General features: G+C 46.1%; 1 protein-coding gene across 2 annotated transcripts in view; it reads left to right on the plus strand.

Moving 5' to 3' along the window:
• ZFYVE16 (zinc finger FYVE-type containing 16) overlaps window positions 1–27,350 on the plus strand; it is a 429,022-nt gene that overhangs the window by 378,832 nt on the left and 22,840 nt on the right. For both annotated transcript variants that reach the window (XM_069224433.1, XM_069224442.1), the window contains one exon: window positions 12,262–12,429. In XM_069224433.1, the coding sequence (XP_069080534.1) occupies window positions 12,262–12,429 (168 nt within the window). The remainder of the gene's footprint in view (window positions 1–12,261; window positions 12,430–27,350) is intronic.

Raw genomic sequence — 27,350 nt, forward strand, 5'->3', positions numbered from 1 at the left:
GTTGTGGATCTAGGGACGGCTGTTTTGAACTTAACAGTGAGATATTAAAATAACAAACGAGGTTAAGCGACTCGTTACGCTTTAAACTGGTTTCAAACCCCCCCCCCCCTAACTGCCCCCCTCCCCATACTCCCACCCCGGAAGCATCTGTCGCCCACATACCCAACCAGAACCAGATAGCCAGAATGACTATCCAGATAGCCAGAATGACTATCGTTGGGGAGGAGTGGTGGACCCCTCCATTTAACCGGATCAACTGCATTTAGCGGCCGTGTGCCGAGGTAAGGTGCTGTGCATCAGAGGGGCACAGCGTGACCAACGACGGCCCCCAAGGGGCCCGCATCGTAAAGGTTGAACAACCCGGGTCCCCCCCCCGGGGGTCCCCCAGCAGGGGTCAAGCATGTTTCATTGTCAGTATTAATCAAGTGCCGGGGACTGGCTCAAGCGTCTGTCGTCCATCGCCTGGGCCGAGGCCCGAGGCTCGGGAGGGTCCGCACTTCCCTCGGTCTGTGAGTCTAAGTTCCGGGCCGTCTCATTGTCCACCAGAGTGACTGGGTCCTTTCCTTTTTTCCCCCTCCTCCGGGACCTGGTACGTCTCCGGCTCCTCCGGGGCCCCTCCGGGAGATCTTTTCAGTAGGACCCGGGGGGCCCCTCCGGGCTCCGACGCCCTCCTCTGTCAGCCAGTCCCATGCCTCTTCAGGTGTTTAAAAAAAATGAGCTTTCCCGGCCAAGAGGACTTTGAGTCTTGCGGGGAAGAGGAGCATGTAAGAGAGCTGCATTGCTCTAAGTTTTTGTTTAACCTGCTCATATGAACGACGGCGAGTCTGGACCTCACGGGTGTAGTCCGGGAAGACTAGGATCCTGTGGTTTTCCCAGTGTAGATCTTCCAGACCCCTAGCCTCCTTGAGGATGCTATCTCTGTCTTTAAAGTTGAGGAAGCGATCAATTATCGGGCGTTTTGGGCCGCCCGGAGGGGGACGAGGGGCAAGTGCCCTGTGGGCTCGCTCAACCACAAACCAGGGCGAGAGGGACTGCTCCGGCATCCAGGTTTTGATCCAATTCTCTAGGAATTCGGAGGCTCCGCCGTCCTCTATGCCCTCTGGAAAACCAATGAAGCGCAGGTTGTTGCGTCTTGACCGGTTCTCCGCGTCCTCAGCGCGGCGGTGCAACTCTCCGGATCGAGTCATCAGCTGGGTTACCTTGGCTTTAAGGTCGGATAGGTCGCTTTCAGTCTGGGAGACTCTGGCCTCGACCTCAGTGATCCGGTTCACTGCGTTTCTGAGGTCCTGCCTAACAAGGCCCACGTCCTCCCGTACTTCCCCGATTTTGGTCTCTACAGCGGATTGCGAAGTTTGGATGGCCTGGAGGATGGCGCTCACTCCGTCCGGCGCCGGGCCCCCACTAGCCGTGTCCCCCTCTCCCCGCTGTCCCGTCGGCGTCGTGAACTGGTCGATCTTTTGTTGAGAGGGTGGAGGTCGTTTGTTCGCCTTGTCTCTCCCCATCGTGGCGCAGGGGGGGGAGTCGGACAGGTTAAATCTTGCCGTGTTTTGATTTAAATCTTGGGCCTTGGTTCACTTGTTATGATTGGGAATCCACAAGGGTGGCTCGGATCCAGTCTCCCTGGATGTCACAGTGTCCCAGGGTCGGTTCACGGCCTGTTTTTAGTCGCGTTGGTGGTCGGGCCATTCAGGTCAGCGGCCCCGTCGGGGAAGGTGAGATTGAAGAATTGATGGGGTCACCTCTGATCCCCCGCACGACTCAGGCATGCCACACGCTCCTGGCCCCCACCCCAAGTCAATCAAGGCACCGGGGTGGGGGGAGGGAATGGGAGCCGCGGGTGGGCATCCTCCTTACCACTGTCACGCTGTTCCTCCTCGTGCCAACAACGTCTCGTCTCCCTTCAGCGGGGCTCCGTGGGTCCTCTCCACCGACAGGTCAGTTGGGCGCCCGGAGGTAGTCCCGTTGGCGCCGGGCCCCTCTTCTTGGGCTGGGGCGGTGTTGCCTCCTCCAATCCGTGGGATTTCGCGCCCGGGGCGCAGCCCCAGCGCTCTCCAGGGTTCCCGGTGCGTCCCCCGTCCGGCGGGTTACCGCGGAGCCTCCTCGTCGATCGTCTCTGTGTGGGCACCCCGGGGCCGCCCTCTCGGTGCAGGGCCTCTCCCCCGAGCCGACGTCGTCCTCTCAGTCCTCTCAGTCCTCTCAGTCCGCGGGGCTCCGCGTGTGGAGCGCGGTCCCAATGCTCTCCCGGACTCCCGGCGTACTTCCGGTCCAGCGGGGCCCCGCGGGTCCCTCACCCCGGTGCCTTCGCGTGGGCTCCCAGGGGCGGCCCGTTAACGTAGGGCCTTTTTCTCGGGCCGGGACAGGGCCGTCTCCTCCGTCCACGGGGCTCCACACGCGGAGCACGACCCAGCGCCCTCCAGGGCCCGCGAGGCGCCCCCAGCCCGGCGCCGCGGCATCGGGAAGGGCAACAGCGTCGGAGCTGAATCAGCCACGGAGACCCCGTCCCAGCCGCCATTTTATTTTTCTTTCCCCTCGGAGCCGGTCGGGTCGCGGCGGCAGATCGGAGCCTGCCTTTCGCCACCGCTCACCTCCACCGGCTCCTCGGGATCCAGGGATCACGGGGAGAGTCGAAGCGGCATCCCTCGCTCGGCAAAACCGCGTTAGCTATGGGCGGATGACGGAGGGGTCCAGAGCACTCTCAGAGTGCGACCGCCATCTTGACGCCCGAAGCCACGCCCGACGAGTACATTCTTACTACTTGCCTTACAGGTTGATGTTCCTAGCGCTATAATATGCTAAAAGAGTGAGTGAGAACAAGTTTTTTTACAAACTTCAGCAAGAACGAGATTGTACTTAAAATAGATTGGATGTTTGAGTGTTATCAAATTTCACTTAAACCAAACACTGTTACTGCTGATAGGATTCCTACCCAATCAGACCACACCGACATGTAGGACAGTGCATAGATAGGACTAACAAAAATAATTTTGCTATTACTTTGACAACCCTTTAACATTCAGGTTGACTTGCCAAATCTTCATGAAATAGATAAATTTGTGCAAAGCAAACCACTTTTCCAGCCAGATATCCACATTGAATCCTTCCTTTTGACATTGAATGTGCCATGACCTGCCAGAGCTTCAGCAGCACTTCTCACAAAACACGGGGCTGCAGGAAAACGGCAAAGCTGTTTTCTTTCACAATACATTACTTCCCGTAGGTTGATACCAAAGTCTAAACCTAAATAAAGCTGTCAGTTCTAGAATGGACATGAATGACGTTCAAGGGGCAATAGCACTGCTTGCCAAAACCAGCTAAAGCATCTTGTGCATTCTAGGGATATGAAATTGGCCAGGGGAAGATAATGGTAAGACTTTGAGCAAGGATGGACTACATATGGTGAGCGAAAGGATTAAAGTATACATCTAAAGGATGGGCAGAACTTCAAATGAGAAGCTGTATGAATGTAAAAAAGTTGAGTATTCTCTTTTTGACGACAGATAGTAATTTGAACTACAATTACAGATCAGTTACCTTTTTTTTTTTTTTTTTTGCAGTGTCCTGATGTGATTTTTCAGTATTGTAAAGATTAGTCGTGTAAATAAATTGGAATGGAGAGGTGTTTAACGGCACAAGAAGGCAATATGTTTAATTACATTATAAAGAATGTAATTGCATTTTGAAGGCATTCAAACACTAGCTCCACCGACTGAGCTACGTTTGCTTCCACAGAGCGCGTAAGATTGTGGTTGGTGCTTCCCTGTAAACTAAATTTGAAACACTGAGAGCAGAGTCCCAGGAGCATCTGTGGGACTCCCATTCCTTCCCTGTTTTACATGTGGGTTTTCAGAATTATAGGCACCATTGGCCTTGTGTTACATCAAAGTATTGTCAGTTGAGAGCTTGCAGAATTGGATGCCTTCCCCTCATGTTGGATCTTGTTCTGCAGGCATGTTTTCAGACGAACAGTGGAAGGCAGATTAATACTTATAGATCGGGTCACTTGAAACAAAAAATAAAAGATTAATTCTCCAAACACTGTACAACTGTCTAGATGGCAGATTGTGCAACAGAGGGGAGCAGGAGAGTAACTCTTCAGGCATGACAGAACTGGCCTGTTGGCGATTGCACATTTATTGCCTATGTAGGGCCTGCTGATAACTTAGCTAGAAACAGAAAGGGCAAGGTTTTGCCGCGTCTTTGTCCCACAGCCTGAAAAAGAAAACAAAACACAGTCAGGAGTGAGGAAAACAGGAAGTGTGGTAACACTCAAGCGGAAGGGATGCAGGAAAGGGAAGAAAACAACAATGAACGAGAAAAAATTAGTTTAAAGAAAGAGAAAAGACTGTTACCTGCTAGAGCAGGACAAGGAAGACACCAGACCAGGTGGAGATGCTCACATTTGGACCAAGGTGTTCTCCAAGTTTACCTGGGAGAGGAGTGAAGGTAAACAGGAGCAGTCCCAACGAGGTGTACATTTAAGTAATTGTTCAAATGATAAACTGCATCAGCATCTGGTAGAGCTAGGACCAATTTCTCACCAAGAATTGGGAAAGAAGGCGGACCATTGGGTCAAGACTAGGGTGACCAAGACTTCCACAGGGGGTGACCAAAAGAAAGGGGTCACAAAGCCTCCCCAGGGGAAGAGTGTTGAGACATCCAAAAACAAAAATAGTAAAGAGTCTTCTTCAGGCCCCCAAAAACCTGCACAGGAGGGTGGGCCCAGAGCCTCTTCACAAAACAATTTTGGGTACAAGGGTAAAAACTTTGATCCCAAAAAGGCCTGGTGCAGAGAAGAAGACACCAACTGCTTTGGCCCCAGCCCTACCGGCCTGTCTCCCTCCTTCAGAAGAAAACTGCTCCAGCTACGCTTTCCCCGGGACCAGCGACCTCTGAATCCTCAGAGGACTGCCCTGCTTCCAAAAGACCAAGAAACTCCCGAGAACAGCGGCCCTGTTCAACAAAGACTGCAACTTTGTATCCAGAGGAGCAGATTTAAAGACCCCTGCAATCCCCGCAAGAAGCGTGAGACTTGCAGCACTGCACCCGGCGACCCCGACTCGACTGGTGGAGAAACAACACCTCAGGGAGGACCCTTCGGCGACTCCGAGACTGTGAGTAACCAAAGTTGTCCCCCCTGAGCCCCCACAGCGACGCCTGCAGAGGGAATCCCGAGGCTCCCCCTGACCTTGACTGCCTGACTCTGAAATCCCGACGCCTGGAAAAGACCCTGCACCCGCAGCCCCCAGGACCTAAAGGATCGGAACTCCAGTGCAGGAGTGACCCCCAGGAGGCCCTCTCCCTTGCCCAGGTGGTGGCTACCCTGAGGAGCCCCCCCCTTGCCTGCCTGCACCGCTGAAGAGACCCCTTGGTCTCTCATTGAAACCTATTGAAGACCCGACGCGTGTTTACACACTGCACCCGGCCGCCCCCGTGCTGCTGAGGGTGTACTTTTTGTGTGAGCTTGTGTCCCCCCCGGTGCCCTACAAAACCCCCCTGGTCTGCCTTCCGAAGACGTGGGTACTTACCTGCTGGCAGACTGGAACCGGGGCACCCCCTTCTCCATTGAAGCCTATGTGTTTTGGGCACCACTTTGAACTCTGCACCTGACCGGCCCTGAGCTGCTGGTGTGGTGACTTTGGGGTTGCTCTGAACCCCCAACGGTGGGCTACCTTGGACCCCAATCTGAACCCCGTAGGTGGTTTACTTACCTGCAAGAACTAACATTACTTTACCTCCCCCAGGAACTGTGAAAATTGCACTGTGTCCACTTTTAAAATAGCTATATGTGTTTTATGTAAAAAGTATATATGCTATTGTGATTATTCAAAGTTCCTAAAGTACTTACCTGCAATACCTTTCAAATGAGATATTACATGTAGAATTTGAACCTGTGGTTCTTAAAATAAACTAAGAAAATATATTTTTCTATAACAAAACCTATTGGCCTGGAATTGTCTCTGAGTGTGTGTTCCTCATGTATTGCCTGTGTGTATGTACAACAAATGCTTAACACTACTCCTTTGATAAGCCTACTGCTCGACCACACTACCACAAAATAGAGCATTAGTATTATCTCTTTTTGCCACTATCTTACCTCTAAAGGGAACCCTTGGACTCTGTGCATACTATTCCTTACTTTGAAATAGTGCATACAGAGCCAACTTCCTACAATCTTCAACATAAAAAAATAATGAAGACCCTCTTAAGCTTTCACCTCCTTTATAGTATGTTAAACCTTACTTTTGTTTCAAAACAATAACCAAGAAATCAAGCTTTCAATTTCTGTGAAACCTTGCTCGCTATTTAAAAACAATTACTAGATTAAAAAAAACAATTAAAACCATGCTAAAACAAACCATGAATATATTTGAGCAAACTGAATTACCATGTTGCAATAAAATAAATAATTTAGCACCATTGGCATTTGTGCATTTGCATTTAAAACCTACACCTAAATAATTGAACATGTATAATCCAAAATGTGACCTGACTGTTCTAGGCAGTATGTTGAAAGCCTAAATAAATTAAAACAAAATAAAATTAAAATATATACAGATTATAACGACAGCAGTGCTGGAAGACTTGACAACACCGGCACAGACTGGTAAGCATCCTGGAGGTGCCACATCTGTATCAGATAGGAGAACCCTGGCTATTTTATGGAGGTGTACTGCCTCTGTCACAACCTAAGAGGATCACAGCCTTGTCAGCTGGGTCAGTGAAGGGGAAATGGCTGCCCACAATCTGGAGAGAGTAGGCCTCTAGAATTCAGGACATGAACTACCAAAACCCAGAGGTACACAGGGACGGGAAGTAGCCCTTTGGGAGACAAAACAGACTTAAAAGGTGACAGGAACTCTAGATTCAGTATTTAATGGCATGAATGATGAAGTAGCTGTCCCTAATTCTGAATATTGATTTAAGAGTTATTTGCACTACTCAACCTGCATAGAGGAAGAAGATAAACCACAGCCGTAATGAGGGAACTGGGTAGAGTTTTGTAACAGAGGAAGTAAGGGGAAAGCAGTGATTGTGTACTAAGCAAGAAAATGCGATACAAGGAGAAATTCGCTGCTGTGGAGAGGAAAGAAAAGTTAAGGAGATGAAGCGAGTAGAAAGAAGGAAACAACACTTTAACTATCCTGTTTCCATCCGAGGGCTGGTGGTGATTGAAGCAGTCCAGGAGGGCACAGAAGGGTGGTGGCAGTAAACTAGAATGAGAAGATATGAACATGCCAAAAACACACAGGAATGAAGTCCATTAATTTTGTACTTGGGATTGCCCAGTGATTTTTTGGGAAAGATATAGGAAGAGTGACGGGAATAAATTTCCTTTACAATAATCCTATGTTCTAGCAGACTCATTTGTACCTGGATGAACCCACAACATGGCCTCCCTGGAAGGTGCTGCACAGAAACACTGACAAAATAGAGGTTTCCATCACTTCAGTGGAAGGCATATGTTATAGGTTGAACTGCTCATAAAAAGCTGACAAAGTGTGATCTGTGTCCATAACAGAGCTCAGCTAGTCCCATCATCTGACTATTGGAAACTATATGGAGAGTAGCATACCAGTGAAATCTTGGAATGCTGATGCCGTGGGACACTTCGTCATGTGATGTGTCTATGATGGGTAGATTCTTGTGTGCACGTGCAGAGAGGGCATTTTGACTCACCACTGGAGAGGTAGGATGGACTAGATGGGATTATGAGGCAGTAACAGTGGGGGTGTGGGTGGTGCTGGTGAATGCAGGACATAGGTGTTCCAATTGGCAATGCTCTTGAACAGTAAATCGAACATTGAGGCTATGACAGCTCTGATTTTCTTTTCTACAATTGTCCCTGGAGGGGAGTCTGGCGGGTACACAGCACTCTAGGTGGTCTCCATCCAGAACAAGGGTACAAACGTGTGGGGAAGTTGTTTATCTCTGGTGAAGAAAGCACAAGTTTTTCTCAATTGAATTTTTTTAGTTCGGATGCATCACCATTAAAACACACAGTTATAGAAAATAATCATGATGCATCATCAATCAAGATTGCTCTGAACTGCTGGAAGATATCTTTTTTTTTTGTTTCTTTTTTTGTTTTTTTTTAACCTATCAGCCATGCAGAGGATATAAATTTTGCAACACTGGTAATGAGTACATCATCCATGTTAGTTCTTAAAGTTCTCAGCACTATTTTGCCTTGTCTGACCAGTACATATCTTGTGAGGGTCGAAAATAAGTGTTGCAAAAGAAAAGCAAGTGATAAAGTCTTTTGGTCTCAGATTTGCATGAGGGGAATGTAGTGCTGCAGCAGGATTTCTCTCCCCATCAAACACAGAAGCTGCTAATTGACAGAATCTCATATCTGAAGTTAATATACAGCTGCTTAGCTTGGGGGCACATAGTTTTATCTAATAACAGTTCAAATAGCGGGGTAGATTTATGATCTAAAAATCTGTCAGACTTTTTTTTTCTCTGCTCCTCTTCCCACAGGTAGGCCTTAAGTTTTTCTTTGACGGGCTTAGGCACCCGATGAGCATCAGCTTGGAATTTCAGAAGAGCAGCTAGGTCTAAGCCATAAAACATGTTTGTAACGTACACTAGCCAATAAATTCTTATATAGCCCTTTGTGCACAATGTTTCTTCGGGTGACCTGTATGAATCTAATTCCTCTGTGGACCAGAGTTGTCTTGAATACAGCAGAGGTTGTAACTTTACTGTTGTTGAGATGAGATACACACCTAAGTCAATTGAGATATGTGAAAAGCACTCTGTTGAAATTCAGTAAGGACCTCAAAAATATATTTTGAAACACGGCTACCCAGTTTTATTTACATGTCCACTCCAATCCATACCGGGTCGTCACCTTAGCCATAACATTATATAATTAAAGAACTGGAGAGAGAATTCTTGACTTGGTATTCTTATACAATTTAGAGATAGGTATTGATTCCTGTTGCAACTTTAGCACACTCTTGTTAATATGCAGAGTCTAGGAAAAAGTGCTAGTCGGCTTCACTTCTAGATTGTCAAAATCTGTCAATTGCTTGAGTATTTCATTTTGTGCTTCAATTTGCACCTTCATAGATTTTTAGAGATTAATGGGACATATGTTTAGTTTTTAGGTATTTAACTGTAACCATCTTTTCGAGCAAAAGGTTTTTAAAAAACGTCAATCAAAACTGGAGCCCAGCAGGGGTTTTAGAGATGAGTGCATTATATGCAAACAATAACGCCGGTACTCGTAAGGCTCCTATTTTTGGGAATTCGTTGCCATGGAAGTCTAGCTATTTCACAACATCATTGATATATAAGGAGAAGAGAGTTGGGGGCCAAAATGCAGCCCTGTAGAACTCCCTTCTCTATTGTAATAGGACTAGTTAGCTCCCCTTTGCTGCCACACCTTACTCGGGCATAATTTGTATCATGTAGTCTTATTAGGATTGATAAAATATTACCGGGGACTCCCTTGGTGGCCAGTACTCCCCGAGGAATGTTGGCAAAAGCTACTTCAAGATGAACAAATTCCACATACAAGTGGCCCTTCTCCAGTATTGCTTTTTTCCAGTAAATTAAGCTTAGTTAAAATATATAGTTGATTATGCTGGTTGTCAAACGAAAGCCTGTTTGGAAATCTTAAAATCTTATAGAATCTTATTATGATTAACCACTCTGTAGATTTCCCCAAAATGCGGAAACAGAAAAGCTTCCGTAGCCCGTCATCTAAACTAATTGCCCGGTAGTTTTGAGAGTTATCACAACTGCCTTTCTTGTGTATGGGAATAATCACTGCATTATGACAGGATTTAAGTAGCTCATCACCTGCCAAAATGCAACACTTACACAGGTTGAGATATGAGCCCCATATAAGAGGTTCGAAGCATACCGATCTCCCTGTATGCAGTCAGAACCTGGGGCCTTGCCAGGAAATATCAAAGCAAGGGCATCAAGGGAATCCTTAAAGGCAATGTCTAAAGGCCTTAGCATTTCATTGGTCTTAAGACGCTCCTTGTCTAAAGACTCGCTTTGCCAGTTTCCAAAACAGACCCTGAAAGTGCTCAACCCAAACTTAGGGCTGAAGGTGATGATCAGCTTTAGTTCATGAGTGGCGGCTGCTGTGAGCTACTATGTTCGAGAATTATTTATTATCCCCTATTCTGGCTGCGATCATCAGGTCATCCTGTGTGTCAGTCTCCCAATTAAATCTAGCTTTGGACAACACTAAATTCTAATTTCTCCTTTTTTAATGTATTTGTTCCCGATCTTTGGGTTTAATAGGTTCAATTAAGGCCGCCTTAGCTAGACTAACTCTGGTAATTACTCAGGGTCACATCCCAGTCCATTGTAATTTTGCACACAATGGCACCTAAGTTTGGATCTTGCCATATGCAAATGAGTCTTCGCCCTGCTCCAGTGGAAACAGTCCAGCCTGAACTGCAAGGCCAGGTCACCCCTGACCCGGAACACTAGCAACCTAAGATCGTTTCACCCTTGATGGGGCTCATCAGTCAAGTATAGCTAGGTTCCAGTGGCACGCTGTGCATGGGGCCAACATCTGGGCATACCAGTGCCAGTTAGGTGTCCTACTGAGGGGCACAAAAAAGCGATGGATGGAATGCTTGAATTAATCTAAGCCACTGGAAATTACTAGGAGCAGCATCCCACTCCATTGTTATTTTGCACACAATGCCACCTGAGTTTGGACCCAACGATATGCAAATCCGTTTTTTCCACCCTCCAGTCTGAACAGTCAAGTAGTAAATGCCTTTGGAGCCCTGGCACAGCTTCTGTTTTCTGGGGTCTTCACTGGGTTTTGGTGAGCAGGAGAGCATGTGGGGAAGGAACACCAGGAATGCAAGAGACTTTGGTGGTAGTGTCTCCTTTGGTGGCATGGGAGAACTCCATCGGGCCTCCCTGCCACCAGAAACCTAGACCTCGCAGCTTTTCAAGAAGACAGCGACTGCACAACTCAGCTGAAGTGGCGAGAGAGCCAGGCAGCCAGCAAGTGAGGAAAGGACTTTTTCAGACCATGAGGAGGTGTGCTCATGTAATCTGAGAGTTTTAGCTATGACCGCTCTGGAGCAACCTTCTTCTCCTTCTACTTAGGCTATGGAAAAGTAGTAGTGGGAGAGAAGAGAATTCCTTGGAACTTGCAGTTTTTAGATTCAGTGATAATCCCTACTGATGATTTTCCCAGGATTTTTAGTGAGAAAGGCATCTCGACTCCCTAAAAGAGGTGCAATTGTTAATAAGGAATGTACCATCAATGCTGAAATGGCCAAATCACAAGAAAGGGGAAGGTTTATGAGAGGAATTCAACCAATGTACAGCAACCCTACATGGCAAGCAAATGTTGATCTTCCTGGACTTTACTCACTAGGTAAAAACCTTGCATCAATAAATACACAAAATTAAGAGGGAATCAATCAACTTCACATTGGATGCACCCCCGTGGCAACCTTCCAAGCTTAAAGTGATTCCTGACAGACCATGTCTTTATGTAGGTGCAGGTAGCTGAGGTTTTTGGGATTCATGGAAAAAGGAGCTTGGGTAGACATAGTTTGGTTTTTGTGAGTGATGGTTTGTTGGGTTGTCGTGGGGAAAGGGGAAGGGGGGTCACCTTTCGGACTATCCAGCAAAATATAGCATCCATTTGACTGGTGGACAGTTTCAGTAGGTTGCTGTGTGGAATATAAGGTCTGGTATCCAAATTGGTTGTTCATCTGTTCCTTTTCTGTTTTAACCCTCCCCTCCACCCAAACCTCACTCTTCCATTTCTGGTTGTGGTGAAGAGTGGGATGGTGTTCGAACATGTTGGTTGTAAACTAGTGATAGTATGTATTCCTTCATTAAGGTTGTTCATTAGAGTTCATAGAGCGTTGTATTGTGTTAGTGCCAGTATTTTGTTGTCATCAATAAAAATCATTGATACTTAATCATGTGCCACTGCTTTATGTTTTGGTAAGCGTGATAAAATGACTGAAATATATAATTACGTCTGGAAGTATGTCTATCCACTTGTGTCTACTAAAAATTTTGTCAGCCTATTTCTTGTGTTTAATTGGGGTTGATATTCAAGCAGGTGAAAAAATGAATTGTTGCTAAAAAAAATTTTATCATGTTTACATTTTGACTGTGCTTGTTGCATGCCCATAAAGGAAGTTCTTAAGCATTTACTATTTGTCCTATGTTGCCCTTCTGGAACATTTAATAGTTTCAATACAACAGAGAAACGAGTCCCACGGTTAATGTTTTTTTCATTTTTTTTTTCAGGTGTTCTACCTTTTGAGAAATCATGATTTAGCCACAACGACGATCTATTATCAATTTGCAAAAGAAATTGCATCAGCCTGTACCGCTGCTCTTTGTGAAAACTTCCGAATTCTTAAAGAAAACGGAATGAACAAGATCGCTGTTCGAATCTCTATGGATGTCGACATGGTAATGATTAGTTTCTTTCTGTACCACAGCACTGCTCCATGCTGCTTAACCAGACTCTCCAACATTGTTAATATGTTTTTATGCTGATTTTCCAGTAAAATTGATGGCTTCATATTACAGGTTGACCGCACACTTTTTGTAGTCTGAATGGAAAATATTAATTCAATATCATTCAGTAGGAGTGTCTGGAAACAAAAACCCAGATGTGTAAATAAAGCAGCCCATATTTCGGTGAAATGGCGTCTGCTCTGAGTTGTGGACTGTTAACCTATTTCATTCAGGGGATTTTTCTTGCTTCCATCACACATTGTAAAGAGAAAACATTTTCTAAGCATTTAGTGCTAGTTTCTAAAATGTTGGTTATCCATGCCCAGCAGTCCATAATGTCCAGGCAGCAAGCATGTGAACCACATCCTCATCATTCATCCCACATCTTGGACATGCAGAATCCTTTCCAAACACCCTTCGTGAAAATGGTTTGGAGGGCATATATCATAAATAATATTCTAAACAGGTGCATTTTGTAGTGAGCAGATTTCAGCAGATCCTGTCTAATGACAACACTCTGCATGAATACGGATTCAGTAATTTCTGTTTCATTTTCACACATGTACCCTGTCCATGTAGGGACCATCACTCTAGTCGTGGCAAGGGAGTCACACACCTAAGATAACCCCTGCTCACCACCTTGGTAGCTTAGCACGAGCAGTCCGGCTTATCTCAGCTGCAATGTGTAAAGTATTTGCACACACACAGTAACAGTGAAAACACCACAAACATACTCCATATTAGTTTAGAAAGATAGTTTATCTGAGTAGAACAAGACCAAAATATCAAAAATGTAACATACACAAGCAAAGATACAAAGTTTTAAAGATTAAATCTCTGTAAAGTGCCTCGGAACAAAATAGCTCTAATTAGGGCTATCATGAAGTCTTATATGGAGTTGTTTCCAACAGTCTGACGCCACTCGCAAGGGATTGTGGACCGGCCACTAATTTGCACGGACTCCAGGTACAGTTCCTTTGGAAAACGAGGAAACGGACGTTGCACGGAGTCGGAAAGGTGAGGCGTCGCTGGAGCCAGTGCGGTGTCAGTTCCTTCTTGCTACCTAGGAGGTGAGTTGTTGGTTCCTTACTGCTAGGCAGGGGAGGTTAGGCGTTGGTTACTTATGGCTGCAAGGGAGGTGATGTGGCGTCGGTGGCGAGGCGTCCGTTCCATACGATCCGGCAGGGTCGATGAATCCAGCAGGTCAAATTGCAGTGTTAAGATCACACTAAAGGGCCACAGCTGCTGCAGTGGAGTCTGAGTCAGGTGCCACGGACATCAGTGACTCTGCACTTAGGACTCACACTGTGGTGGGACTTCAGAGGCACTGCAGCGGTGTCGGACCTGTGGCGTCTTTTGCGGTGTGCATTTGTTGGGGACCAGGGCTCTGGGGCAGGCAGCGGCCAGGCTTCGAAGTCGTACTTAAGTCAATGTATTTGGTTTCTTCTCAGTTACACCAGAACTCACTCCCAAGGACCCAGAAACTTGATTTGGCACGACTTGGGGAGTCAGGACTCCCAGCATGAGAGCCCAGATGCTGACAGATGAATCTTTGATGTCCCTGAGACTTCTAGCGGGAGGCAAGCTCAGTCGAACCTCTTGGAGAATCTTTGGAAGCAGGATGTAGAAAGCAAAGTCCAGTCCTTTCACTTCCAGGACAGAAGTAGCAAGCAGTAGGCCAGCACAGCAAAGCAACAGGCAAAGTAGCAGTCCCCCCCATAGCATCCAACTCTTCTACCTGGTAGAATGTCCTCAGTCCAGAAGGATTCTAAAGTTGTGGTCTCAAAAGTCCAATACCTGTACTCATTTCTGCCTTTGAAGTAGGTAGACTTCAAAGGAAAGTCTTTGTAGTGCACAAGGCCCTGCCTTTGCTGCTCTGGCCCCAGACACACTCCAGGGGGTTGGAGACTGCTTTGTGTAAGGATAGGCACAGCCCTGTTCAGGTGCAGGTGTTGGCTCCTCCCACCACTCTAACCCAGGGAGACACATCGGGATATGCAGGGCACACTTCAGCTCCCTTTGTGTAACTGTCTAGAGTGCATTCACAAACAGCGGAACTGTCATCCTTACCCAGATGTGTATTCCACAACCAGGCAGAGGCAAAGAATGGTTAAGCAAGAAAATGCTTATTTTCTAAAAGTAGCGTTTTCAAACTTACAATTTAAAAACCAACTTCACCAAAAGATGTATTTTTAAATTGTGAGCTCACAGACCCTAAACTCCATACCTCTATCTGCCCCCACTGGGAAATTACACTTAAAAGATATTTCAAGGCAATCCTTAATCTTTCTCTCATTAGCTTCACGCCGCGGACTCCAAGATCAGCCATTAGGAGAGAAAGAGATCTACCCTCATGGGATGTCAGGCATTTGACGCCCCAGTCCTGACCGAAGCCTCTGAATCTCCCCACTGTCTGTCAATCCTGGATCTCTTATATACCTTAAAGAAGCCAGAGAGGAGATTTCTAAAGCCCCCTTCCCCCTTGTTAGTCAGAAATGCTGGCTACTTCAGGTTAGTTTTGAAAGGAACATGTCAGAATTGGCCAAGATCCCAAGGTGCCCTCTCTCAAAACAAAATCGTTCCCTGCCGTACCATAAACATCATCCTAGTACATTCTTATCAGCATAAGCCCTTGGTGAGAAAGAACACGCAGACACTCAGAATAAAAACATGAGCAAAAAGCACATTGTATAACTTTGGCATGGAAAAATACTTGCAGCTTTTATCATGGCAGTGGCTAATGCTAAAATAAAGTCAATAGGCAAATGAAGCTGGTGGTCACTAATGTGTTGGTGTGCTGCTAGGCTAAGTGCAAAGTGCAGTCAGTGGTCAAAACACAAATATCATTACAGTGGGCCAAGAGCATTTCCAATTTGCTGTGCTCCCCTTTGGCTCAACCAGTGCCCCTCGTGTGTTCTTGATAGTGATGACTGAGGTTGCAGCCTTCTAAGGTCGGGGTTCCAGTCTTTCCCCTATCTCTACGATTAGCTGCTGAAAACGAGCTTGCCACAAGCAGTCGTATGAGCTCGCCACAACGAGCTCATACCCCCCTGAATTTGCTGGGTTTCACTATTAACATGCCAAAGTCAAACCTGACTCCTCAGATGCTCCCTTTCATCGGAGCCATGCTAGACACGGTGCATTTCTGTGTTTATAGGAGCAGAGAGCTGTGGACATTCAGGCTATGAACCCGTTGTTTCAGCCACTGTTCAGGACCTTGTGACACGAACTCTGAAGTGGCTGGGACCACTGGCCTCCTGCTAGTGAAATAAGCCAGGTGGCACATGCGGGCACTGCAGTATGATCGGAAGTCCCAGTGGACACAGTACCAAGGAAATCTTTCCGGTCAGGTTCAGATATCAGAGGAGACTGCACAAGATCTGCAGTGGTGACTTCTGAATCGACATTGGGTCAGTGGCACACCCCTCTCCCTTCTCCACCCAGAGCAGACGGTGGTGACCAATCGCTTCTGGGATGGGGTGGTCATCTGGGAGAGGTGGTGGTCAGATGCCTCTGGTCTCAGGTGGAGACTCCGCTACACATCAGTCTTCTGAAGCTGAGGGTGCTTCTCTTGGCAGTGAAAGCTTTCCTGCCCTCCATTAAAGGGAGCTGGTCCAATTATTCACGGACAACAATACTGCCATGTGGTACTGAAACAAACAGGGCAAGGAGGGGTTGTGGGCCCTTTGTCAGGAGGCTCTGAGCCTCTGGACATGGCTGGAACGTGTCAACATTTTCCTGGTCGTGCAGCACTTGGCAGGATCTCTAAACATTAATGCGGACAAACTCAGCCTTCAATGCCTCATGGACAGCAAATGGCAGTTGCATTTGGAGTTGGCTCAAGGTCTCTTTCAGGACTGGGAAGAACCTTGGCTAGATTTATTCGCCATCTCCAAGAACACACAATATCAGCACTTCTGCACGCTAGAGTTTCCAAAGTGGCTCTCACTCAGAGACCGATTCAGACTAGACTGGAATTACAGGACTCCTTTCTGCTGATGGCGCTCTTTCCCCAAGTTCTGAAAAAGATCAGAACTGACCAGACCCAAGTCATCCTGGTGGCTCTGTATTAGGTGGGGAAAGTATAGCACCCAGAACTCCTGAGCATAAACTTCTGTCTACTGATCAGGTGGATCTCTTGCCCAGCAACAGAGCAGAGTTCTGCACCCGAATGTGCACACGCTTTGCCTTTGTGCTTGGAGATTAAGCAGCAACACTTGAGGGTATTTAACCTCCCGCCTAAGGTCTGTGATGTCATCTTGGTAGCCAGTCATCCAATGACAGTCTGTATACATCTGCAGTTGGGACAAGTTTGTGGCTTTCTGCACTGACAAAAATACTGATCCACTATCTGCACCCTTGTTCAAAGTGGTGTTTGTTTGGTCTTTAGCCTGAAATGACCTTGCTGTGGGCGTAGTCAGGGTTTCTCTTTAGGCAATATCTGCTTTCTTGCGCTTGATGAATCAACGCTTCCTGTTCAAGTCTCCTGTTGTGACACATGTCCTGAAAGATATTCAACACATGTACCCTCCCAAGCCTTTAGTTATGCACCAATGGGATCTTAATTTGGTTTTTGCCTATCTGATGTGACCTTCAAACCCATACATAGTTATCTTCTCTGTCTCATGGCACTTAAGACAGTTTCCTTGGTGGCCACCCCATGGACCCGAAGGGTCAGCTGTGTCTGTTTAACCTCCATGCACTAGTTTCCGGATAAACTGGTTCTCTCCACTTGTGCCTCTTTCTCACCGAAGGTGGTGACATCTTTGCATGTCTTCCAAAACATTACACTGTTGACAAATTTGCTACACCGCACCCCTACAAAAAGGAAGAGAAACTCCACTGTTTGGACCTGAAAAGAGTGTTGCTCTACCATCTTACACTAAAGAACATCGGGTACGCGATCAGCTCTTTGTGGGGTTTACCAGTAAGAAGAAAGGGAAACCAGTGCAGCAGTAGACCATCTCCAGATGTACTGCATTCCGAATTAAGATATGCGACTCACTGGTCAAGAAGCAGCCTCCTGAGGGCTTACAAGCTCATTCTACCAGAGCCAAAGCTGCCGCCACTGCATTATCTTGTTGAGTCCCTGTCCTGTACATCTGTAAGGCTGCTACACAAGCATGTCTGCACGTGTTTATTAAACACTACTGGCTTGACAGTCGGGTACTTTGTGACTCACACTTTGCCTGTTCGGTCCTCCCGTTATTTTTGATTAGAGCCAGTTTGCAGGTACTCCTCTAGGGACGGATTCCTTTGGTATCTGTCCTAAGGTAAATAATTTGCGGCTAAATAGTTCTATCAGATGAGCAAGTTACCTACCTCTGGTAAGTCCTTATCTGGTGAAGGCTCTAACTAATTGCAGATTCCTTACCGACCATCCCACCCCACACATGAACTGCACTTCTCCTCATAGTTCCATGCACTCCACATTCTGTGCAGCCGAAAATTCATTTGAACAGATTTTTGCCTCTTTAATCACTAAATAGATAGACTGATATGACCCAAGCTTCATTTTTTAAGGAGTACATCAGTATTCTGCTTGAAGACTCCAGGATCTCAATGTCCAAGTAAATTCTGGTGAATTACTCTTTTAAAAAACAGTAACTTGAAATGCTCTTTATCACCTTAGCAATCTGACAGAGTTCATAGGTCACCTAAAGCTGAAAATGTGTCCGTTAATGGTTTCAAACTAGGTTTGATCTGAGAAGTGGATGTCTTCTTCTGGCCCTTATAATGTTCAGCAGGATTTCCTTGGTAGAAAGAGCAAAAGATTTTTTACTACTTTGTCAAAACATGCTGTAGGCAGCCAACCCAAATTTACATTATCTGATAGAGACATCTAGCTGCAGATTTCTTAACTCAGAATTTTCCCCATGCGTCAGTCTGGATCTGAAGATTTTTCTCGAGCAGTAACCCTGCACACAGTTAGGTGGCATCGACCAGCTCTGCTTCCGTCGTCGGCAACGTCCGTGCCGGATAGGACCTTGCGGGTCCTATAAAGGCGTCACCCCGGCACGCTGATGTCGTTTTTTTTCTTTCCGCATCAGCCTAGCACTCATCTGAGGAGAGCTACACCTCAGTCGTTTTGTGGCTGGTCTTTTTTGACTTTTTCTCGAAGATTTTTGAGTGTCTACGCTCCTGGTGCATCAAGGATGTCTTAGCGTAAGACCAATTTCAAGCCCTGCGAATCCTGCCATTGGGCGATGTCTGTAACAGATCCGTACCTAGTGTGCCTGTGGTGTTGTGCTGCAAGTGCCAGGCCATGAATCAGAAAGCTTTGAGGGAGTGGTGCCTAAAACTCCTTGCAGCTCGGAACTCAGCCACGCATCAGTCCCAATCTCTGTCGAGAGGAAGGTCTTAAGGGCGGTCGTGGAACCGCCTTCATCGTCATCCCACTTAATCATCGGGACTCTCGGGTAAGTCTAGGCACAGAAAAAAAAGTCAGACAACCAATGTTCTTCATCTTTACCCTGTCTGTAGGCTGATGAGACAAGGGAAAAGGAGCGCTGTCGTTTTAGGCCTCTGTCCTCTGAGCCTGCATCTGGGTCAGCTCCACACCTTCCAGAGTTTGTCCAACTCAAGCGAGTTTTATGAGGCTTTGCACCTCATTTTTGATCAGTCTGGAGCACCCACGGCATCATAAGGGGCTCCCTCGGGTTCTACGCCGGCCGCTCTGGGGGGGGGGGGGCACCCATGGATCCACTCCTGGATCTAAACTGATGTTGGTTGTACTACCTCAACCTTCCCCGATGCCGATTCTGACGTCGATGCTCCCGGGTGGCGTCTACTCCAACCTCCTCGCCGACTCCAACACTGAGCCATATTGGCATCGCACACCTCCAACCTCTGCAGGGGACTTGCCCACTATGTCGGATCCTGGCCTTATTATTTTGGGTTAGGGTACAGTGAGAAATAGGAGGGTTTGCTGGACCCTGTAGATTACCAGCTTCAAGATCCTGCGGAATGGCAGATGGACCTGGGTGAAGCCAGTGATCTGGATACTTCCCCAGACACTAACATGATTTCTCTACCTACTGTGGTTACGGAAGTGGGAGTGTCTTATTCCATAGTAGTGTGAAGAGTGGGCAAATTCCTGGGCCTTGAGCTACCTTCGATGGCAGTCAGGACTAACCTCCTGACAGAGTTGCTTTAGCCTTTTGCCCTTTAATGAAGCCATGAAGCCCTTTCTGATGTCCTGCCAGTACCTATCCAAACCCAGCACAGGAGAACAAGCCTATTGCGCCAACCCCCAACCCCCCGCCCCCCCCCCAACTACCATCATCCTGCCCAGAACAACCCAGCGTTCCTGGCGCAACACCCCGCCCCTGAGAGCTTGGTTATCCAACCCTCTACATCTCAAAGCGTGTTCTCTTCCGCACCCCCAGAAAGGCGAATCCCAGAGGCTGGACCAACTTAAGAAGAAGATGTTTTGTTCCTCCAGCCTGGCATTGCGTGTAGGAAAGTAGACGCTTTTTAGCATGGTTACCCCCACTTTTGTCCTGATGTCAGTGTTTTTGACTGTTTACTGGGATCCTGCTAACCAGGACCCCAGTAACTGTGCTCTCTTCTTCTGGATTTGGTTGTCCCTAACTTCTTACACCCCACAATTGGCATACTGGTGCCCCCATATAAGTCCCTAGTATATGGTACGTGGGTTCCTCATTGGCTGCAGCATGTATTATGCCTCTCATGGGAGCCCATGCAAAAGGTGTCTGCGGCCCTGCTATTGCAGCCTGCATGAAAGGTGCATGCACGCTCGTCACTGCAGGTCACTGCACCAGGTCACTGTAAGCCACCCCTATGGCAGGCCGTCCTACCCAGACGGCAGGGTGCAAGTACCTGTGTGTGAGGGCACCTCTGCATGAGCACGGGTTCCCCCACGGACTCCAGCTCCATTTTCCTGGACTTCGTGAGTACCAGGAACCCATTTTAGCCGTGTACTGGACATAGGTCACTACCTATGTTCAGCTACATAACGGTAACTACGTACCTAGGCATGTTTGGTGTCAAACATGTCAAAATCATACCCCTATACTGTCACCAGTATTGGTTGTATGATTCCGTACACTCTGGGGACTCCTTATATGACACCCAGCTTTGCTCTGACCTGTTTGCAGGGTTTTCCCGGGCAGCCCGCGCTGCTGCCAACCTACAGACAGGTTTGTGCCCTCCTGCTGCTTGAACAGCTCAAGCCCAGGAAGGCAGAACAAAGGATTTCCTTTGGGAGAGGGAGTCAACACCCTCTCCCTTTGGAAATAGGTGTTACATGACTTGGGAGGGGTAGCCTCCACAAGCCACTGGTATGCTTTGAAAGGCAAATTTGGTGCCCTCCTTACATAGACCAGTCGGCACCAGTTCAGGGGCCTCCGGTCCCTGCTCTGGCCCGAAACTGGACAATGGAAAGGGGAGTAACCACTCCCCTGTCCATCACCACCCCAGGGGTTGAGCCCAGAGCTCCTCCATCTTGAATCCAAGGTGGGCAGAGGCCTCAGGGAGCATCTGAGTGGCCAGGTCAGGCGGGTGACATGACAGCTCCCTCACCAGGCTAGGTGACCAGTCTCCCTTCCATGGCTATTTAGGGTCTCTCTCTTGGGTGGGTCCTCAGATTTGACGTGCAAGACTCCACCAGGAATCCTCTGCAATGTTCTGGCCACTGGAGCCGCAACTGCAACAACAGCGATGACTTTGCCATGCAACTTTGTTTCTCTGGCTCCTTCCAACAACTGCAACATTTCCCTGGCTGAGAATCCTCTGAGGGCAAGTCTCATTCTGAGCTGCGTGGATCACAGGAGGTGGTGTGAAGTGGTCCCCTTGGTCTTCTCTGCCAACTGTCCAACTTTGGTGAAGGTAGGCCCTTGCCTTCCCACACAGGACAGTATCCCCATGCACCCGCGTCTCTTGCAGCTACCAAGGCTTGTTGGCATCTCCTCCAAGGTATCTTCAGGCTCTGTGTAGCCCGAGGCCCCAGGCCTCCTCCCTAGGACGCACATCCCTCTGCGTGTTTTTCCTGCGACCACTCTTCAGGTGTGCTGCGTGTGCCTCTGCGACTCCTGGGCTCCTTGCCTGTGGATCTTCTGTGGGGGCTGCATCTTCTTATTTGGACTCTCTGCACTGCTGAGGTTGAGTTCCCCTCAGACCTTGTTGGTCCCCAGCAGCTTCACTTTTCCATCGACCGTAACATTTCCCTTTGTCAAGGCTTGTTGGTGGCTTTTCCACACCAGAGACTGACTGCAATTCTTCATCCAGCGTGGGACGTTGACTGCACCACCCAGAACTCTTCATCGACTCCAGTGCTGCATTGCTGACCGTCTTCGTCTCACCATCAACCAACCCCTGCATCCACAGACAGGTGGGTAGTGGCTCCTGCCACCACCGGACACTCCAACTGGACCTGGATTTGGTCCCCTTCGTTTCCAGGACTTCCTCTTCCAGGATCCACCATGAGAATGACTGAGGCTGCTGGGCCTAATGGCTTCCTTCATCCTGCTGGTGACACTTGCCAGATGGCATATGTGGGCTCTGCAGTGGGACCTGAAGTTGCAGTGGGCGCATCATTAAGGGGATCTCTCCAGCATGGTCCTGATCTCAGAGGAAACTGTGAGATCTGCACTTGTGACTAACAAACCACAATTGGGTCAGAGGCAGATCCCTCTCCCTTCCCCCAACCAGATCTGATAGTAGTGACAGATGGGTCACCTCTGGGATGGGGCGGCCACTCCGGATGCCTGTCATGACCACACAAACTTGCCAAGTCAAATCAAAGTAGTGCATGAGAAAAGCAAAGAGATATCCTCAGTGGAGACAGCAAAGCCCAAACTGGAAGAAGGTTTGCAGAGTAATCTTGCGCTTATTTCAAAGGAAGAATCAAGAAGAGAAGATCCAAGATGGCCGCTGTGAGTCCTGAAGGTTAGTTACAGTTCTAGTCTTGCAATCGGTTGGTTGCTAGGTTACGAGCTCTCCAGCTGAAAGCCTTGCACTTCAATTGAGGTCTGACAGGAATCAGCTGTGTGGAGAGAGAGCGCGCTTCAGAACAGAAACTCCTGTGAGGTAAAATTACATTTGAAGATTATATTACAGAAAACAGATAAATATTGTCAAGGTTTATTCGAAGAGTTTGATAGTAGACCGTTCCCGTGGAAGTCGGCAAGGCTACAGAGTTAATGTATGAATTAACCTTATGTTTACAAGGTTCTTGTTTAAGATATTAAAGTCAAAGAAAAAACGAACTTTAAAAGAGCAAGTATCTACAAATGTTAAGGTTATAAACAAAGGCCAAGTTTAAAGGAGAAACGAACTGTTAACAAATAAGCATTTACTAATTCAATGGTAATAAACCAAAATAGAGTTTAAAAGAGAAACAAACTTAAATAAACAAGCATTTACAACTACAAGTTATCGACAGATGTCAAAGTAAGGAAGGAGAAACTAACTGTAATAAACAAGCATTTACAAATACAAGTTATCAACAAATGTCGAAGTAAGAAAGGAGAAACAAACTTTAATAAACAAGCATTTACAAATACAAGTATTGACAGAAGTCACAATAAGACAGGAGAAATTAAATAACATCAGCTGATTTGAAGAACGCATTATCACCAACTCTATATATATATATATATATATATATATATATATATATATATATATATATATACATATATATATATATATATATATAGCAACATAAAACCAATCTCTAACAAAGGTTGAGAAGTTCTTCCAGAATCAGTAATAAGCATTTTTTAAGAAGAGCTATCATTTATAGAGAGAAGCAAGGCTTCAGAGAACTCAGGGTGAGTGAAGAAATAATAGAATTAAAGAGAATTAAGTGTTGAGAGTAGAAAGTGAAAAACTGATGATGTACGTCCCTAGTAATTGCGACTGTGACTCTTGCAGGTGCTGTATCCAATCTTAGATGTGAAGAGGCAGACTGAGTACTGGCGTTCATCATCTCTGTGGCAGTCTCTCTACCATCCCATTCCCCTTTCCCCCTCCGGGGTACTCAGCACGAAGGATTAATATTCGTTGTGAGTAGCTCGGTCGGGACTGAGGAGTTATCTTCTGCTTCTGAGGAAATCGAATTGAAGTATCCTGACAGATTGAAGTGCCATCACCCTAATTTTAGGGAAAAAAACAGATTTCCTTCTGAGCAGAATGGCAGAAGGAATTGATATAAAAGCATTAGCCACCGTTTTGGAAGGGTTACAGAAACAATTAAATAACACCATAGAAGAAACAGTCCAAATAAAACAGCGAATAAATGAGTTAGGGAACACCGCTAAATCAAATGAATCTGTGTTTTCACAAATCCCTAGCCCTTCACAGTCTGCAGGTATATCCACTCAAGTAATTCATGCGGTTTCCCCTATTATTCCTTTGGCTCAACCCGAGCGCTTCGGTGGGGATCCAAATAAGGCGCAGATTTTTCTGACCCAATGCTCATTGCATTTTTTATGTAGACCAGTAATTTTTTCCGATGACCAGTCCAAAGTGGCATTTATATTGTCTTATCTGACAGGAGATGCGGCCGCATGGTCCATGCCAATAATTTCCAGAATTGATCCTGTTTTATATAATTTCCAAAATTTCAAGGAAGAGTTCTTAAGAATATTTGATCGGCGAACTGCAGCTCAAGCCACTGACAATGAACTACTGGAAATCAGGCAAGGTAATAAAGATCTAGTAGCCTATCTGGCTCATTTCAATAAACTCATTGTAGAGACTGCCTGGCCGGAGTCAAAAAGAGCCACCATATTTTATCGTGGACTGAGAGATGAATTGAAAGATGCCTTAGCACAAGTTCCAAATAGACCCACCGAAATTTCGGAGTTAATTGATCTTGTGTTACAGATTGACCACCGGTTAACTGAACGAAGAGCAGAAAAGAGAAGAGAGTATCGACCATTTCCCCTGAGAATTGATCGTGTAAGAAATTATCATACGAGAGCCGGAGAAGGGATAACGATAGAAGAACCAATGGAAATTGGTTCCATCCGAGGTCCTTTATCTAAGGAAGAAAAAGAGAAAAGAAGAGTGAATCAACTATGTTTATATTGCGGTGCATCTGGGCATTTTGTTAAAAACTGTCCCAAGAAACCCAAAGCTCTTCAGTCGGGAAAAGGCCAGCTTCATCAGTAGAGGGAGTTGCCCTGATGAAAGCAGAACCCAAGACAACTCCTTTAGATCAACGAGTGGTGAATACCTTACAAACCGCAGCACCACATTTGGTACAAACAGTATCAGTTAAGACCCTTGAGAAGGAAATTCAAGGGATCTCAGTTATGATAGACTCTGGAGCTATGGGCAACTTCTGTGATATCAAATACGCTCGTAAAATGGGTATTCGATTTATCAAGAAATCTACTTTGGAAGTAGTAAGAGCTGTGGATGGAACCAATCTTTCTTCAGGACCCATTTCCCATGAGACCGATGCAATTCAGATGCAAGGTTTTGGTGGACATCAGGAGCAGATAATCTTTAATTTGATAGATGCTCCACAATTTCAACTCATTTTGGGTCTGCCCTGGCTTACAGAACATAATCCACAAATTGATTGGAGCAAAAGAACGATCAAGATGAATTCCTCTTACTGCAAAGAGAATTGCTTTCATGATGGAGTGGAAGTGTCCACCAAGTCCCAAGTGGCCTGTTTATCATCACACTCTTCAATGATCTGTGCACTAAAGACAGCAGAAATCCCAAAAGAATATGAGGATTTAGTCGCCGTTTTTGATGAAAAGGAGGCTGAGAAATTGCCATCACATCGACCCTACGACTGCAAAATTTAACTGGAGCCAGGTGCGATATTGCCATGTAGCAGAATATACGCATTGACCGAAGCAGAGAATCAACATTTAAAGGAGTATTTGGATCAATATCTTGCTAATGGTTTTATTCGTCCTTCTGAATCTCCAGTGTCATCCCCTACTATTTTTCATACCAAAGAAGGATGGGAGTCTTCGAACTTGCATTGATTATCGAGCCCTCAATCAGGTTACCATCAAGAATCGATACCCACTGCCTTTAGTGTCAGTTTTATTAGATCAAGTAAAGAATGCTAGAATCTACACCAAATTGGACCTGCGAGGAGCATATCATTTGATTCGAGTGGCTTCAGGGGATGAATGGAAAACCGCTTTTCGGACTCGATACGGATTATTTGAATATCAAGTGATGCCTTATGGGTTATGCAATGCTCCCGCTGCCTTCCAGCATTTCGTTAATGATATATTACGAGAATTCCTCGACCGGATTGCCGTGGTTTATATAGATGACATTTTAATCTTTTCCAACAATCTACAGGAGCACATTTCCTATGTTCGATCCATCCTCACAAGGTTGCAAGAAAACCATCTCTATGTAAAATTGGAGAAGTGTGCATTTCATGTGGAACGAGTTGAGTTCTTAGGATTCATTTTGTCACCAGAAGGAGTTAGTATGGATCCTGCCAAGATAAAGACAGTGCAACATTGGCCTTCTCCTTGCAATGTCAAAGAGATCCAGAGTTTCTTGGGGTTCGCTAATTTTTATCGAAGATTCATATCCAATTTTTCTCAAACAGTTACACCCATTACTCGATTGTTGAAGAAAGGAGTGAAGTTTGAGTGGACAAAAGAAGCTGAAAATGCTTTTAATTTTTTGAAGAATTCCATCGTCTCAGCTCCAATCTTGCTCCACCCCAATCCAGATGAGCCATATTATGTGGAGGCAGATGCTTCAGATGTTGCCATAGGAGTTATCCTTTCCCAGCGTCATAAAGATACAGGTCAATTACATCCAGTGGCCTATTTCTCTCGAAAATTAACACCACCAGAGATAAATTATTCAATTGCGGATAAGGAGTTATTGGCAGTCAATGAAACTTTTCGTGAGTGGAGGCATTACATTTTGGGAGCTAAGCATAAAGTGACCGTTTACACGGACCACCGAAATTTACAGTTTTTAAAATCAGCTCGAACTCTAACAGCTAGACAACTGCGTTGGTCCCTATATTTTGCAGACTTTGATTTTGTTAATCACTTTCAGACCAGGAAAAGTAAATGGGAAGGCAGATGCTCTATCTCGAATTGATACCGGTGCAGTTAAAGAGCCTCCAGAAAAAGAATTGATTATTCCACAAGAGAAGTTCATATCTGCCATATTGTATGAAAAGTTAACCAAAGAAATTCAAGAAAACTTAACATTCGAAGGAATGCTGAAGTGGTCCAAAGAAGGCCAAGGAAGAGAAATCAAAAAAGGTTTGCCATACTTTAAAGGTGCACTGTATGTTCCGACTGTGGAGCTGCAAGAAAAAATTCTTCAGGCTTATCATGACGATCAATTGGCTGGACACAAAGGAATTCAAAAGACTCAAAATCTAATACAACGAGAATTTTGGTGGCCAAAAATGAAAACTCCGATAAGACAATATGTGTCAACTTGTGACAAATGTCAAAGAGGGAAATCAAATAGAACAGCTTCACAAGGTCTGTTAAGACCTTTGCCCACTGCACCCCATGCCTGGCATACTGTTACTATGGATCTTATAGTGGACCTCCCTAGTAGCCAAGGTTTTAACACTATCCTAGTTTTTGTAGACACTTTCACTAAAATGGCGCATTTCATTCCTTTGAAAGAAATCCCTTGAGCCCCACAGGTTGCACAGTTGTTTACACAACACATAGTACGCGCCCATGGTATCCCAAAAATTCTAGTTTCAGACAGGGGGTCCCAATTTGTTTCTCGCTTTTGGAAGGCCTTTAGTAAAAGATTAGGAATTGATTCTCGTTACTCTACCAGTTACCATCCTGAAACCGATGGGCAAACAGAGAGAGTGAATCAAGAGTTAGAACAGTATTTAAGACTCAATTTATTCGATCAAGAGAAGGAAT

Source organism: Pleurodeles waltl, chromosome 1_1 (assembly GCF_031143425.1).
Source record: "Pleurodeles waltl isolate 20211129_DDA chromosome 1_1, aPleWal1.hap1.20221129, whole genome shotgun sequence".
In the NCBI taxonomy this organism is placed as follows: Eukaryota; Metazoa; Chordata; class Amphibia; order Caudata; family Salamandridae; genus Pleurodeles; species Pleurodeles waltl.